Here is a 14,125-nt window from a genome sequence, read left to right as displayed (position 1 = left end):
AGTTGTTGGTGCCGGTGCAGGAGAGGCCGGCGGCGGGCAGGCGCGGGGGCACAGCTAAAAATACCGCGGCTCCGAGCCGGGACCCAGAGGACGGGCGGAGGGCAGCGCCCGGAGCCGGGGAGCAGCCGCTCCCTCCCGAGACCGTCTGTGTCGGCAGGTCCCTGGGGCAAGGGCAGAGCCGGGGAGGGAGGACAGGCCGTTTCCCTGCTTCCCCGGGGGCCGAGCGACCGGCGGGAGCGCCGCGGCAGCGGGCGCACCTGCCGGGAGCCGGGCGGCGGCGGCGGCGCCCAACGGGGCGCGGCCCGGCTCTGCGCTCCGGAGTGCCCGCGTCCTCGGTGCTTCCCTGAAAGTGGGTCTCCTTAAGGGTGTCAGGTAAGGGGCTCCACAGTCCAGGCTCCCGGTGTCAATAGGAAGCCTTAGCAGTACTCGTTTAGGAGTATTAAAACTTCCTTACGTGGACTTGCACGTGTGTTTAAATCCGAGAAGGGGGTTATAGCTAATCAGCCAAAATACGGTGTTCTAAACCGTGTTTTGAAAACTGAAATGCAAACAGGCGTGCATTTAAAAAGACCATTTAAGGTTCATAGCAGTTGACACAAATGCTACGCTGAACAAGGACGGGAGTTGGGAAAAGCACCTCTCGGACCACGGTGCCCTGGGATCTGCGGTAAGACCAAGACTGCGGGCTCTCGCAAGCAGGCAGTTCCGAGGAACCTGGAGGCCTTTGCTGCGAACTGGCATGTAGCTTTCCTGGCTGAACGCTTCTTGCTGTGGCGGTCACACCTGCCTGCCGTGGCGGTGGCGGTGGCAGTGAAGGAGCACCTGCGAGGGAGGCATAGTCGCCGTCTTGTTTCCCAGTCACTGTAAAACATGTTAGGTTTTTTATTTTATTTTATTTTCCTAGTGTTGCCACAGGGTTGATATTTTTCTGAGCAACAGTTTGAGGTTGTTTTTTTTGGTTTGCACGTTCTTGTTTCGTTGTCCTTTCATCTTTTATCTGGTATTGCTGAAGCTTGAGCAAATATTTAAAATAGTATATGAGGAGACAGGTCATGGCGAAGTTGAAGATGGTGTTCTAGGAACTATAAAACTCAATTGAGTAAGTCTGAGGTTTTCTGCAGCAGGCTGTGCACTTGAAAAATTCTTGGTATTGAAGTAGGCTCTAAACCCAGCTATTTGCAGCACTTGACAATAAAGTGGATGTGGGGTTTTCTAATTTGGCAGCACTTCTGTGATTTGTCCTGCATTATCTTCCACTTAGCCCCTTGTGCATATAATTTGCTTGTGCTGAAAGGTTTAGGCATTCACTGGAGTTTTCAATATACACGAGGCTACATGATCCAAATCGCTTTGCTTGCAAGATTTTTCTGCACTGTTGCAGCAGAGCCCTTTAGCAATACTGTATCAAGATTACCACATAGCACTTGTGAACTCGCACTTATCATTCGTGAACCCTTTGGGAGCAGCCTAGTAGACCTCCAGGAATATTCTCCTCAGCATCGTTAGGGTAGCAGCAATTCCTCCTAAGTGTAGGAATGCTTGTGCATAGTAGAGAAATAATGGACACCTAATATGAGGTGTTATCGCCAGAAGCTAAATAAAGCCTTGTGTCAAAATTTCTGCTTTTTGCTACCAAAGTAGTGGTGCAAAGCTTTATGTGTGTGGCAGGTTCATTTTAAGAAGCTGACTAATAGTAAGAAATTGTGTTTGGCTTATGTAATGAACTTGCCGGGGTATTTTTCTTACAGGAGGCTTTCTCCTCACCCTGTATGCTTCCTCCTGACCTGACTGAAAACAGGCTGGTTAATGAACTGTGTAATCTCTTAAAAAGTTCCCACATTGTGCAGAAGAAGTTGAAGTAGGGAGTTGAGCCCCCGGGAGCGGCAGCTATGGAGCGTGCCAGACCCCATGTGTGCTGGGCTGTATGCTCTGGCACCCAAGAATTTCATCCCTTCCCCACGTGTCATAGTGAGTCTACGACAACAGTGTGTAATGTGAGCTCTGGTACATGCTAACAAGCCACGGGGCGTTCGCTTGCCCTGCTCTGCCTGTGAGGCTGGTGGAGCTCGTTCCAGTCCATCGTCACTGCTGCTATGCCATGTGCTAGCTGCACAAAGGTAGTTCATGCTCCAGATCTTCATTTTCCAAAGCAAACATAGAGCTTTGTGTGGTGGATAGAATGCATTGACTCGTTAACCTCTTGTGCCTGCTGTGTTATATAACTGAAGCTGAATTTGTTAGGCTTCCTTAGCATCCTTAAGCACACCTTCCTCCCCTTGAAAGGATGGAGGCTTCAAGACAGTGAGCTGTGCCTGAAATTCTAATTCTTACTAGAGGTTTTTGTTTTCTTTTTTGAATTCAAAACATGTTAAAAAGCCATCCACTGTAATGTACTCAGAAGCCAAGAAAGGTGAGTTGTCTTCCATAGTCTACAAAACAATGTTCACAACCAACCAGCCACCAAAACACTAACTTTAACGTCTCTTGGGAATGGCAATGGTCGCTTCTGCCACTCTCTGTAATGCAGCAGGAGATCTGAGTGGCAGGAAGTAGTACTGGGGAAGGTGGAAGGGACCCTAAAATGCAAAATCTCTCAAATTAACTGAAACTCCAGTATCTAAGCAATCCAGTCTTTTATTGAACAGCTGGTGTGGAAGAAGAAATTGTTGGCACAGGTGGGATAAAAACAGGATGAGGGGGATGGAGGGAGGAGAGCTGGAATGGGAGAGGTACAGGTGTGTCCCTGGGGAAAAAGAGCAAATGGTATCTCCACCGGAGTGTGTGTGTATATGTATGTGTGGCAGCAAATTACTGTTGGAGACCTGCACGTGGATTACAAAGCCTTGTTTGTAGGCATCGTTTTAGTATGTTTGGTCACAGTTTCTCTAATCCTTATATACATGGCAGTGGGGGGCACACCACCTCACAGGTTTTCACCTAAGTCAGGTCTGCCCACAGACCTGTTGCATCAAATATGTGCTACTCCTTGTGTCGTTATGTTACTGGTGTGTTGCCAACAGTTTCCTTTGCTGAGAATACGCTTCTCCAGCATTTTATTTTTTTTGGTGAGGGGGCTGATGGGATGCTTGCAGCAAAAATCTGTGAGGTTGAAAGAAGTTCAAATGTTCAGTTATGCCTCGGTAAATGTTAACTGAGATGCTGTCACTTCAAATTTACTGTTCTTTGGATTGTAGCAAGGGTAAGTGTTTCAGGCCGTTCTGCAGCAAGGAGCTCTGCCTGCAGGAGCTGTGCAAGATAGCATAAGGAATGTTTAAAACCTGAGGTACATTTTAAAGTATACTAACAATGGCTGCATCTTTTCTTTGTTTTTCAGAATTGGTCTGGGAGTCTTATTGTAGCCTCTTTAATTGGTGCTTTTGGGTCGTCTTTTCTTTATGGTTACAATCTCTCCGTGGTGAACGCTCCTGCAGCGGTAAGTGACTGACAAAACTGGATCTGAATATCGGTAGAGGGCAGCCTTATCCAGCTAGTGTGCACTCCTCAATATCCTGCTTTTGTAATCCTCCTGATGTAGTAGAAGAGGTTAAATCTCATTTGCCTGAAAGCTTTTTTCTGCTGTCCATGAGGTTTTCACTTAAATTCAGTAGCTGTTGGAAAACTAAACACTGCTGTTGAGGTGAGTGGGTGCAAATGGTTTGGTTCTCATTCTCCCCAAGCCCAGAATAATACTATAATCTTCTTGCACACTTTTGCATGATAAGGTATTTTTAATAGTCTGTCTGTCTGACTAGTGAGTATTTGGTAGCTCTGTGTAAATGTTCAGCAACTTCTGTTCACATCATTCAGTTCTGGAGGGTTGCACAACATTTCATTCCCACAGTACAGATATTATAAATAATGCTTCTGGCTTCCTCTTAAATAATGGGCCTCTTCTTCTGTGTTTCATGGTGATGCCTTGTTTGGTTCTGAATTCAAAACTGCTGTGTTGACCATCTGTTGGCTGCAACATATGGAATAGATCTGATGAATAGAGTACTGTGAAATCAGTCTACAATATTTGGGGGAATTTTATTAAAATATCAGCTTTCACAAATGGAAATCTGAACGTTTTGGTTTTACACAGACTGTCTAGAGATCCTTTTAATTCAGTCAAGCACAGCAGTAAGCAGTTCAGTGGAGTTGCAGCAACACTGTTTTAGAAAAGTAGCTAGTAAATTTGGGGAACTAACTATGGAAATCCCATTTCAAAATAGTTCTTTCCCAAAGGTAAGCTACTTCTTTTATGGAAATCTCATATTATAATGTGTGGCTAGGTTTCCACTTAAACAGGTTGGTCACATTAGAGATGGATGCAATATTTATGCAAATAAGGAAAGAATCATTTTTTAAAAAGTTTATGTTTCATCTGTGTATTTTATTTGGTAAATGGACAGCCCAAAGGACCAGGAAGAGACTCGCTGTGTACAAGTTTGAATTGTCCCCTTCGTAACTGCTGGGAACTTTCTTGAATTTCCTGGTACTTTTTGAACCCATAACATGAGATTAAACAGATTGGATATTTATTCTAGCATGACATGTCTAAGTCATCACTTCAATTTGCAGTCATCAGAAGATAAACATGGCTTGGAAGAAATGAGCAGGAAGCTGAAATTCTGTGGGCCATGCTATTGATTGTCCTGATGGTAGACATCCTTCCTGCACTGTATTGGTACTATCAACAGAGCAGCGAGAATGATAGGGTTTCTAAACTTTTAAGCTTCATTTAAAAAATGGGCCATCCTGATAATCAGAGCTTTCCTGCCACTTTCTACAGGAGTAAAGGAAAGAAAGGATGGTAGGATGTGCTCTTTGGCAATACTCAAAATGTTCGGGTTTAAACCATGTGATACATTATAGTGGTGACCAGAGTGCGAGTGGATAGGTTGAAGGTGCAACTGTACTGTGAGAAGTGCTAAATTCCAGGCCTTGTGGTTAGTAGCACTTCCAGGATTTTCCATTTTTGTTTGAAATATTTACTGTTGCTTTTGGACTGAAACTGGGCACTGTGTTGATGATTTTGGTCATACTGTTGACAGGTATGCATGAAGTCTGCCCTTTTCCAGTGTGGTCTTGCAGTGTTTGAGAACTTTGTGTCCTCCTTATTCATGTTAAGCCGTACATTAGCTTGGGCTAAGGAGCAGTCTTAGTTATTCACCCTACTGACAAGGAATACATAGCTGTGTAGTTCAAGAGCAAAATACCAGTGTGGCCTCTGGTCCTCTCTCTAGCCCTGGGATTAATCTGTGTTGTCCATTTGCCTAGGCAAACCATCCTCCTGTCCCTGTCACCAGAGCTGCAGTGACCAGGTTGAAGGGAAGAGTCTGGGCTCTGCTCATAGCCGTGATGGGGAGGAGCGAGCCATACCAAAGCTATGCTTCTTGCAGCACAAGAAAAGGAACCTTTGCTCCATTGTTTCCTTCCTGTACATCACCAAATCAGTCTTCTGCAAGGTGGCCCTTCAGGAATACTGATGTGTGGTGACTGAAGAAAATCAAAGGGGAGCAGCTGTTAGCCGCAGATAAACAGCACTCTTGGAAGAGGTTATTTTGGGAGTGCAGTAATTCCTAAAAGCTGTAAGCTGAGTTTCATTTATAAACTTGGTAGGACAAATGACTTGTTCTGGTGACATGCAGCTTACAGCCTGCCTTGTATGAGCATCTCTCTGCAGGATGCTGAGTATCTTCTGCCCCTACTTATTTCAGTACAATTCCTTCTGATGCCTAAAGTCCTCCAAGAGAAGGACTGTATGATGATTTGAGAGGTATTGAAAAAATGCTTGGTAATGACTGTTGACTAAAACATGGAGTGTTTCCAGGATCCTGGAACTGAACACATCATCACAATGACTGAGCTGGGGGGGGAAGTTCATTGGAAGACTGAAGTATTGAAGAACTGTTTGTAAATTCTTGTGTATCTTCCCTTTTGGTGCTGAAAGTTGTGCCAGCTCATCAGACTGCAGTTCTCACCAGTGAACTTTACTGCAGGTCACCCCGTAAGGCAGAGTCAGTACAACTTCCTTTTTGTTGCAAGGGAGGAATAAACTGTGCCAGCTCTGCTTGGAGCAGAGATTGCTTCCCACTCAGTCCCCTACTTTTCTGTGGGAAAGAGCAGTTGCCCGTTGCAGGTGTGCTTCCACCTGCACACAGTGCTTCTCCACAGGAGAAATCCAGAATTAAAAGTCTCCATGGGCTTGTTCAAAGAGTAACCAGAATTTATTAAAAATGTATGGGAGCATTTGGCAGTAGGAAGAGAAATGCTTTAACTTGTATTCAAGTTGAAGCTGTCTTTTTCTGAGCTGAATTTCTACAGTTCATTCCATGGACTGATTGTGGGCAAGGTCTGTAGAACAACGATGCGCTTTGTGCTCGGTGTGGGAAGCAAAGTCTCTGCTACTTACTGCCACGCAGCCCATGCCCCCTTCTTGTAGACACTGCAGCTGTGTATTCTTTTTGGAGCTGATATGAGGAAAGCGAGACTATGGCAAAAACATATAGCTTCCTGTGTCAACCAGTTGGATAGTTGTCACTATGTGGGAATGACCCTTGTAACTATGGGTAAGGTCCTTTTTCTTCTCTAAAGACCAGCTCATGTCTTCCCTTGATGTAAGTTATTTATAGTTAAAAAGACAAGGAAAATATTTCCCTTATATTTAAAATATATACCTTGGTTTTTTATATATGTGTGTATATTATATATATTCCTTATATGCCCCTTATATTTCCCACCCTAGAACCTTAATGAACTGAGGCAGCAGAATACACGATACTGGTATCGGTCAGCTACCATTCCTTGTAGGCTTTGGTTAGGGGCTAAAATTTTTCTATATATGTTTATGCCATTTGTGGTGTTCGAACAACTGATCAAAAATCTCAAAGGAGCATTTCCACAGAATTCAATGGATTCAAATCTAGTGGATTTGATGGATCAGATTTGTTTTGTTCTTTGGGTTTTAATTTTCAAAGCCTGTATGTGTTATTAGCTTCCTATTTATTGGCAGTGGGAATCCAGACATGGGTGATGTACATGCCAGCACATTTATCTGTTACTATTGAGTGTTTGTACTTTATTTTCTTGAATATTTGCAGTTGTCAGATGTCTCCTTGTAAATAACAAAGCTCTGCTGAGAAAATTAGTCATAACACAAGGGGAGTATAATTTGCATACTATTTTTAGCCATTATCATTAGCAAGAAATGCTAATAGTGTTCTAAAAATTTTGGGGTTTTTTTAGTATTCATTACTATCAGAAATGAGCTTCAGATAAACAAGAAGGTATCTGAATCTAAATATAATCTGAGTATTGGTGTTAAAGAGGTAAGATATATTACTTGATTTAATGGCAGATTCATTTGAAAGTTTACTGTGAGATTCTTCTAAATGGACCAAGCACCAAATTAACTTTTAATTCAGGGCACAAGAGGCCTACAAGAAACTTGATAGAAGACAGTAAGTGGTACAATCTACCTCCACCTTAGGTACTTTGCAGGTGGAGAGGTAGTGTTTCAAACTAAATTAAGTTCTCAAATCGAATAGTCCAGTTGTCCAAGGCTGGAATACCTAAAGTTTGAAATTCCTCATTTGAGCAGGGAAAATGTGGTGTTAGGCTTATACTGCTGAGTCCTGCCCCAGGCTAATTTAGTACCTATGACATGCTGGAGGAAATCTGAGAAGAAACTGGGGAAAAGTGCCAAGAATAAACTTTGTGATACTGTAGAGCTTGTCAGGCAGTGGTAACAGAACGGGTGAGTGTGTTACACAGGCATGCTGTGCGCTTCTGCAGTAGTGACTGCCTGGTACTGTAACCTCTCCAGAACATCAGATGCCACGGTGGCATCAGAGCTTTACTTCATTTTGAAGTGGGAACAGCATAAAAATGAGGAAGCTTGACTAAAAAGAAAGTAAATAGGCAATGTCTCTGCAAGCGATACAGAGACTATGTAAAAATGTCATACTGGAGCTAAAAGTTATTTGTCTTGGCTGTAAATTCTTTGGGAGAAAAATATTATCTTTCATTGCTTGGCTTAGTAGGTCCTTGATTTCGTATGGCTGCCAGATGCGGCAATGTCATAAATATAGCGTAAAAGTGGACACAGCCTCCCTTCTTCCCTCAATCCATGAATGCCAGTTCACTCTAATTCACTCTAATTTTTTTTTCCCTAGTGTTATGCTAAAGAATTGCTATAGAGTCACTTTTACAATACTGTCCTTTGGAAAATATAGTCTGGTAAAAGGCTCTTAATTCTGAGCAAATCTGAGATCTGCATTTTAGGACTGATACATAAAGTAGGGATGAGAAAAATGTAGTTTCATGGTGAGCACAGTGTAGGCTTTTACCAAAATAATTCCTACTTATATAACTTTTAAAGCTTCTTTAAACATTTCCCAGGGAATTTCCTAAGTTACATGTGAACTCTCGCCAGAACACCCAAACCTATCAACATATGGCACTTGGTGCTGTGTCCTGTAAGACAAGCCAAACTCTTCTCTTATTGTCAGTCATATTGCTGTCTGGCAGGAGTTGGTTGCAACTCCCTTCCTCTTTGTTACCTTTGCATTTCTGCCAATTCACCAACTTTTTAAAGACATTTTCGCTTCTCTGAACTATTGGAGCCTCGCTCCCTCCCTCTTTTTTATTTCCGAGTTATTTGATCCATGAAGAAACTGTAAAACTACTTTCTCCTAATGTAAGAGTGTGATTAATGATCAGTGACTCAACAAATTGGTTGACCACTGGTAGTTACCGATTAAGCATTTGTGCCTATTCTTTTTTTAAAAGTCATTGCAAATGCTGGGCAGTGCAGTTTCGCTTGGTTTGTCCATTGTCCAAAAAACTGTTACGCTAGGATGTGATCATCACCTGCCTGAGGTTAAGAGTACGTATGTGAGCAGTGAGTGGAGCTCAGTTGACATGCAGTGCCTTGCCAAGCGTGGGTGGTGTGATTTTTGTGGAGTCTCCCTCCTTTACAGATATTCAAAACCCTCTAGGCACGGTCCTGGGCAACAGGCTGTAGGTGGTCCTACTTGAGCAGGGAGGTTGGACAAGATGGCCTCCAGAGGTCCTTCCAGCCTCAGCCATTCTGTGAATCTGTGTATGAGCCCTTAGCCCCAGTTTGGTCTGGAATGTTTATATGTATGTACACAGTAAGGCTAAAACAAACTGTTGTTAATGTTGTACTGGCAAGCTAAGTCCTTGCTTTATAGCAGTTTCTCTGTTATAAACCTTCTACATTCGTGTATACCTGTGTTTTTTTCCCCACCTTGTTTATGACTGGCATCTAGTTAACTGTAGGTTCAGTTAGTCTGTATTGCAGTTGCATCTAGAAGTGAGGCCCCATTTTTTGGAGGAGGGAGATAGAAAAGCAAGGGTGATTCCTGCAAGCAAGCTACTGGATTTTTTTATTCTGTTTCTGTCAGTAGCGTTCTTAATGTGTGGTTTTTACATGTATTTTCTTTCAGTATATCAAGAAGTTTTACAATGAAACTTGGGAAAGAAGATATGGCTTCTCAGTGGATGAACGCACACTGACTCTCCTCTGGTCTATAACTGTTTCTATTTTTGCCATTGGTGGCCTTGTGGGTGCCATTATTGTAACTCCAATTGTGAAGTTCTTCGGACGGTAAGTGTATTGGAAAAATTTTAGTTTCTAAGGCAGTTTCTCACTTGGTCTCTTTAAAAGGCTTTACTTTTGGGGTTTTTTTTGTTTGTTTTTTTGTGTGTGTTTTTTTTTTTTTAAAAAAACCTCTTCACCAGAATACAAACTTAAACTTCAAATTATGAAAGCTCCAAATTTCCAAGAGTAAAATTAGCACCTTTCTCTCTGGCCTGACTTTGCATCATTTGAGTTACAGAAGCCATTTGCTCTGAACGGGCAGTGGGTTGAGATGTCAAGGAGGTTGAATTGTCAAGAGTGCAAAAGGAAAATACTGTAAAATAGGAAAGACTTTACAAAAGATTGGCAGATTCTTGTTTCTAGAGCCTGCTGAATATATTACTGTACACAAATCTATCAACATGTCTTGTTTGCTTGTTGACAACATTTGTTGTCATATGGTAATAAAAATCTACTCTTTTTTTTTTTTTCCCCTTGTCTCTACTTAAAATACAGTTTGAAGGACTAAACTAGGATGAAGTTCATGTTTGGTCTTCCCCAAGCTTGGGGATGCCTTCCCTGCTCTATGCAATGCAGTTTTGACCAAGTCTTGGACATAGGGAATATGAGTATTTTAGGAATGTTTGTGCTGGTGTGTGTTTGCATTTTTTCTGCAGGTACTAACTAGATATTTCTGTCAAATTTTTGTTTCATAGTGTCTTCTGAAGAGAAGTTTAAAAGTAATTTGTAATTTATGTATATTTAGAAGGGCATGGAAAAGAAAAAGCCATTATAGCATTCATCTTAACTGCTCCTTTGGCTTTTCCTTACTTGTAAATTGTCTATCATTTGATAATTTTTGCTCAGTTAAATCACTGGAGAAGGCTTAAATATAAGCATCTACCTCCACTGTTCTCACTTTTCTGTTCTACATTTTTACTATTCCCATCACTTTAGGTTGTACTCTCCTAGACCTGTTTGTCATTCTCCCAGCTCCCACAGCTCAGTTTTCACCTCAAAGAGCATGCTTTTCGGTTCTTCCATTTCATGCTTACAGTAAATCTATTATCCATTCGTCATTAATTTATTCTGTCCCTTCACTCTACCATTTGATTTTCAGTTCTTAAACATTTTTCATAGTCACATTGTTTTTTTCAGGTTTGCAGTTTCTTCTGCCAAATAATCAATTTGGCTTTTATACACTTCTTAAATATATGAAACTATGCCTGACTCAGACTGATTAATTCCCAGAATTGTTGCTGAGTCTTCTTTACTTTATTAAAAAGTGAAGTAAAAAATGGGTTCATAGAAGGCTTGAATTTTTGGTGAAGAACAGCTTTGTGTGCAGGTTTGTTACAGTGGTGTCTGATCTCAGTCGTATTGATAACACTTTGGTGGGAGCAGGTCGTATTTCCAGGGCAGAGCTTCAAAGTTTGCAGATTCTGTCCTGTTTATTAAGTTTATCCCTGTTAAACTGTGAAAACTTATAGCTCTCTTATAGATATGGTGTATGAGTACTCGATTAGGGATGAGAAGGGATTGCATCTCTCAGGGACACTGGATAAAGGCTGCTTGTCAAAGGGTGGTTCTTGTTTGCTGTTAACACTGCAGTGTGTTCATCTGGTCTAGGAGACCAGTCTGACTTATCGGTATGGTGATTGAGGAGCATATTATGAAATGTTGACAGAACAATAAAATACTTCATTGTTAAATCGTTCAAGTGTAGGTTGGAGGGTTGTATGTATGATGAAGCACATCTCCATTTACACTGACACAGAATAATGAACTAAGGAGGATCAAAAACATTAGCCAGAAATAACGTATGACTTTAAAAAGAGCCCCTTTGATTCATATTGCTGTAAGGTTAATAACAAATTAGCAGAGTCTTAGGCCCTACTTACTTCAAGAGATATAATTTCTTCAGAGAGCACCTTCATCCACATAAGTTCCATGTTCAAATGTGGCTTTGACACTTCATAATTTAAATTCTCCTCTTCTACCAAAGAGCAGCTGCTGTTGTGTATCCTGAACACCCATGATACGCTCAGTGGATTGCTTAGGCCATCTCTAGGGAGGTGTTTGCAGGAGAGAGACAAGGCCTTCACTCTAGCACGGGGACCCATTTTGAGTATGAAGCGATTAAGGGAAATTATCTGGATTACCTTAGTAATGCTACCACTTCATTATTCTTAAGGCATCTGCTGTAGTTGAAATGGTGATCCAGTATTCAATCTGTTACTGCCTTTTATTTAAACACCTAGTTAAAGAACACACAGCTTGTTATTTAAACACCCAGCTTCCTTACTGTACTTTTTGTATAAGGTATCATATTTGCTCCCAAGTGGAGCTTCTAGAGGTTTTCTTATTACTGAATTTTGAGACAGCAATATATTTTTGATGAAACTTTAATTCTATCATTTTCCTGGTTGCAAGTTTTAGATGAAAGGATTATTAATTCAAATCCCTAATTAAAGTTATTGCAGCCGTGGAGGGCACGTAGTTGCTAGGATTCTGTACTGGCCTCTGGAACTATCCAATATCATGAGAGCAAATGACAACCTTGAAATTACGGGAGATTAATCATATGTGATTTTGCAAAAAGGCAGGGACAATTCTGAGGAAGAGATTCTCAAGTGTTTTCAATATCCAAAATGCCTAAAAATGAGAAAGGCAGAAAAAAATCTTTAAAGTTTAGCTCTCTTTCTGTCTAGCTGATGGGTGAGCTGTCTGTCTCAGCAGGAATGCTTGTAAGAAACTGATTTATGTCAGTTCTTCTTTTAGGACTACTTCAGATTGAGCACAGGATTGGAAGTTATATTCCTGCAGCAGTACAGATAGTCTTAGAACCAGTTTTGGCGCTATGTTGCAAAACTTACTGTTTGGCTTAGGATGTAGCTGCTTCTGACAAATGCCCCATGCTCAATCAGAAGTTTTTGAAAGCATCTTCCTTTTGGAATGCAAAAATGCTTTGTTTCTTTTGGCTGGAGAAAATTCTGAATTATTTGAATGGAAGGAATAAAAATCTTCGTATCTAAGTGAGTGCTAGTCTAGTATTTTTAGTGCAATAGCTGCAGCAGAGCTGTGTGGGTCTCTGGACTGGAACTTGAGTCCAGGTTCCCTTTCCCAGGTCTGGCGCTGTTTTGCATGTTAGCTTTAGGTTGAGTACACTTCACTATCTGTTCCTCTGTTTACCCAGTTATAGAAATAGGGATGCTATTGTGCTTTATAACCTTCAGCAAGACTGAAAATGAAACGTGCTCTGTAAGAACTAGGTATGACATTTATACTTAAATAGGTTTCATGTATCATTTGGACAATTGCTTGGTCAGTTTATGGTTTGGAATGTGAGAGAAAGGACTAGGCTGGCCAACACATCAGTGTGTGTCTGTTCTTATGGTGGCTTAGCAATGAAGTTTGCACACTTATATTTTGTAGGTGTGGTGAACAGTTATCTGGCAAGAGTGGTTAGACCTTCCCAAGGGAAGGTGTCTGCTGCAGTGCTTTATTAAGTGTGGTATCTTTATATCCCTTGTATTAGAGCTATACAAGCAGTGGTTTGTTTGGGTTTTTGATTTCTTTTTCCTATGCCTTGTTGCTAAGGTAGTACAGTTTTGGCCTACATGACCAAGAAAGCGTAGGATTTTTTATAATTGTAGCTATTTTGAATATAATGTGACCTGACTGGAAGTAAACTCGGACATCGTGGGGAGTTTGGAGGGTTTTGCTGTATTTTTTTTCTTAGGAGCTATGACGAGAAGTTGTTCCCACTGTTTGTTTGTGGTGGCTTGGCCCCAGCTAGCAGCCAAAGCACCCACCCAGCTGTTCATCACTCCCCACCACCCAAGTGGGGTGGGGGGAACTGGGGAGAAATACGAGGAACAGGAGTGAGAAGACTCATAGATCAAACTAAAGAAGGGGAAAACACTTACCAATTACGGTCACTGGCAAAACAGGCTCAACTTGGGGAATTTAACTTAATTTATTGCCAATTAGCATAAATATTTCATTACTGATCAGGTATTGGGAAACAAGACAAACGTTGAAATACCTTTCCTCCCACTTTCCCAGGCTGAACATCATTGCAGGCTCCTCTCTTCCCCCTTGTGACTGCAAATCATGCTCAGTCCCTTCAGTGAGGAAACAGGGGGTTGGAGTCAGAGTGCAGCAACTTCCCTCTGCTGACCCCACCGTGGGTCCTCGATGGGCCACAGTCCCTCTGGGGATGTACCTGCTCAGCCCTGGAGCACCTTCTCCTCTACTGACCTTATTATTCCCATGTTCGATCTCCTCAGAGAAGCTGCTGCTGCAGCCCCTTCACTTCCAAAACCTTGCGACAGACACCCAGCACAGTGTTTTCATTACCAAAAATTTACATGCTTTATACAGTAAACTCTAAACAGTGTCTTACTTTCTTGTTTTCTTTTTTTTTTTTTCAATCTGGCAAAGACAAAATGTTTTGTTTTTATCTTAGTTAGGCTGCACTTTTCTGTTATTTGCTGCATAGAATAAGGGGTCACGGCCAACTTCTAAAAAGAT

At 41.7% G+C, this 14,125-nt stretch overlaps 1 protein-coding gene across 3 annotated transcripts in view; it reads left to right on the top strand.

Annotated features, from left to right (window-relative positions):
- Positions 1-14,125, top strand: part of SLC2A9 (solute carrier family 2 member 9) — a 114,564-nt gene that overhangs the window by 4,733 nt on the left and 95,706 nt on the right. For all 3 annotated transcript variants that reach the window (XM_064449137.1, XM_064449139.1, XM_064449138.1), the window contains exons 2-3: positions 3,335-3,433; positions 9,456-9,616. In XM_064449137.1, the coding sequence (XP_064305207.1) occupies positions 3,335-3,433; positions 9,456-9,616 (260 nt within the window). The remainder of the gene's footprint in view (positions 1-3,334; positions 3,434-9,455; positions 9,617-14,125) is intronic.

The sequence above is a fragment of the Phalacrocorax carbo genome, chromosome 4 (genome assembly GCF_963921805.1).
Source record: "Phalacrocorax carbo chromosome 4, bPhaCar2.1, whole genome shotgun sequence".
Lineage (NCBI taxonomy): Eukaryota > Metazoa > Chordata > Aves > Suliformes > Phalacrocoracidae > Phalacrocorax > Phalacrocorax carbo.
Note: the sequence above shows the minus strand (reverse complement) of the source record. Positions and strands in the feature narration are given on the sequence as shown.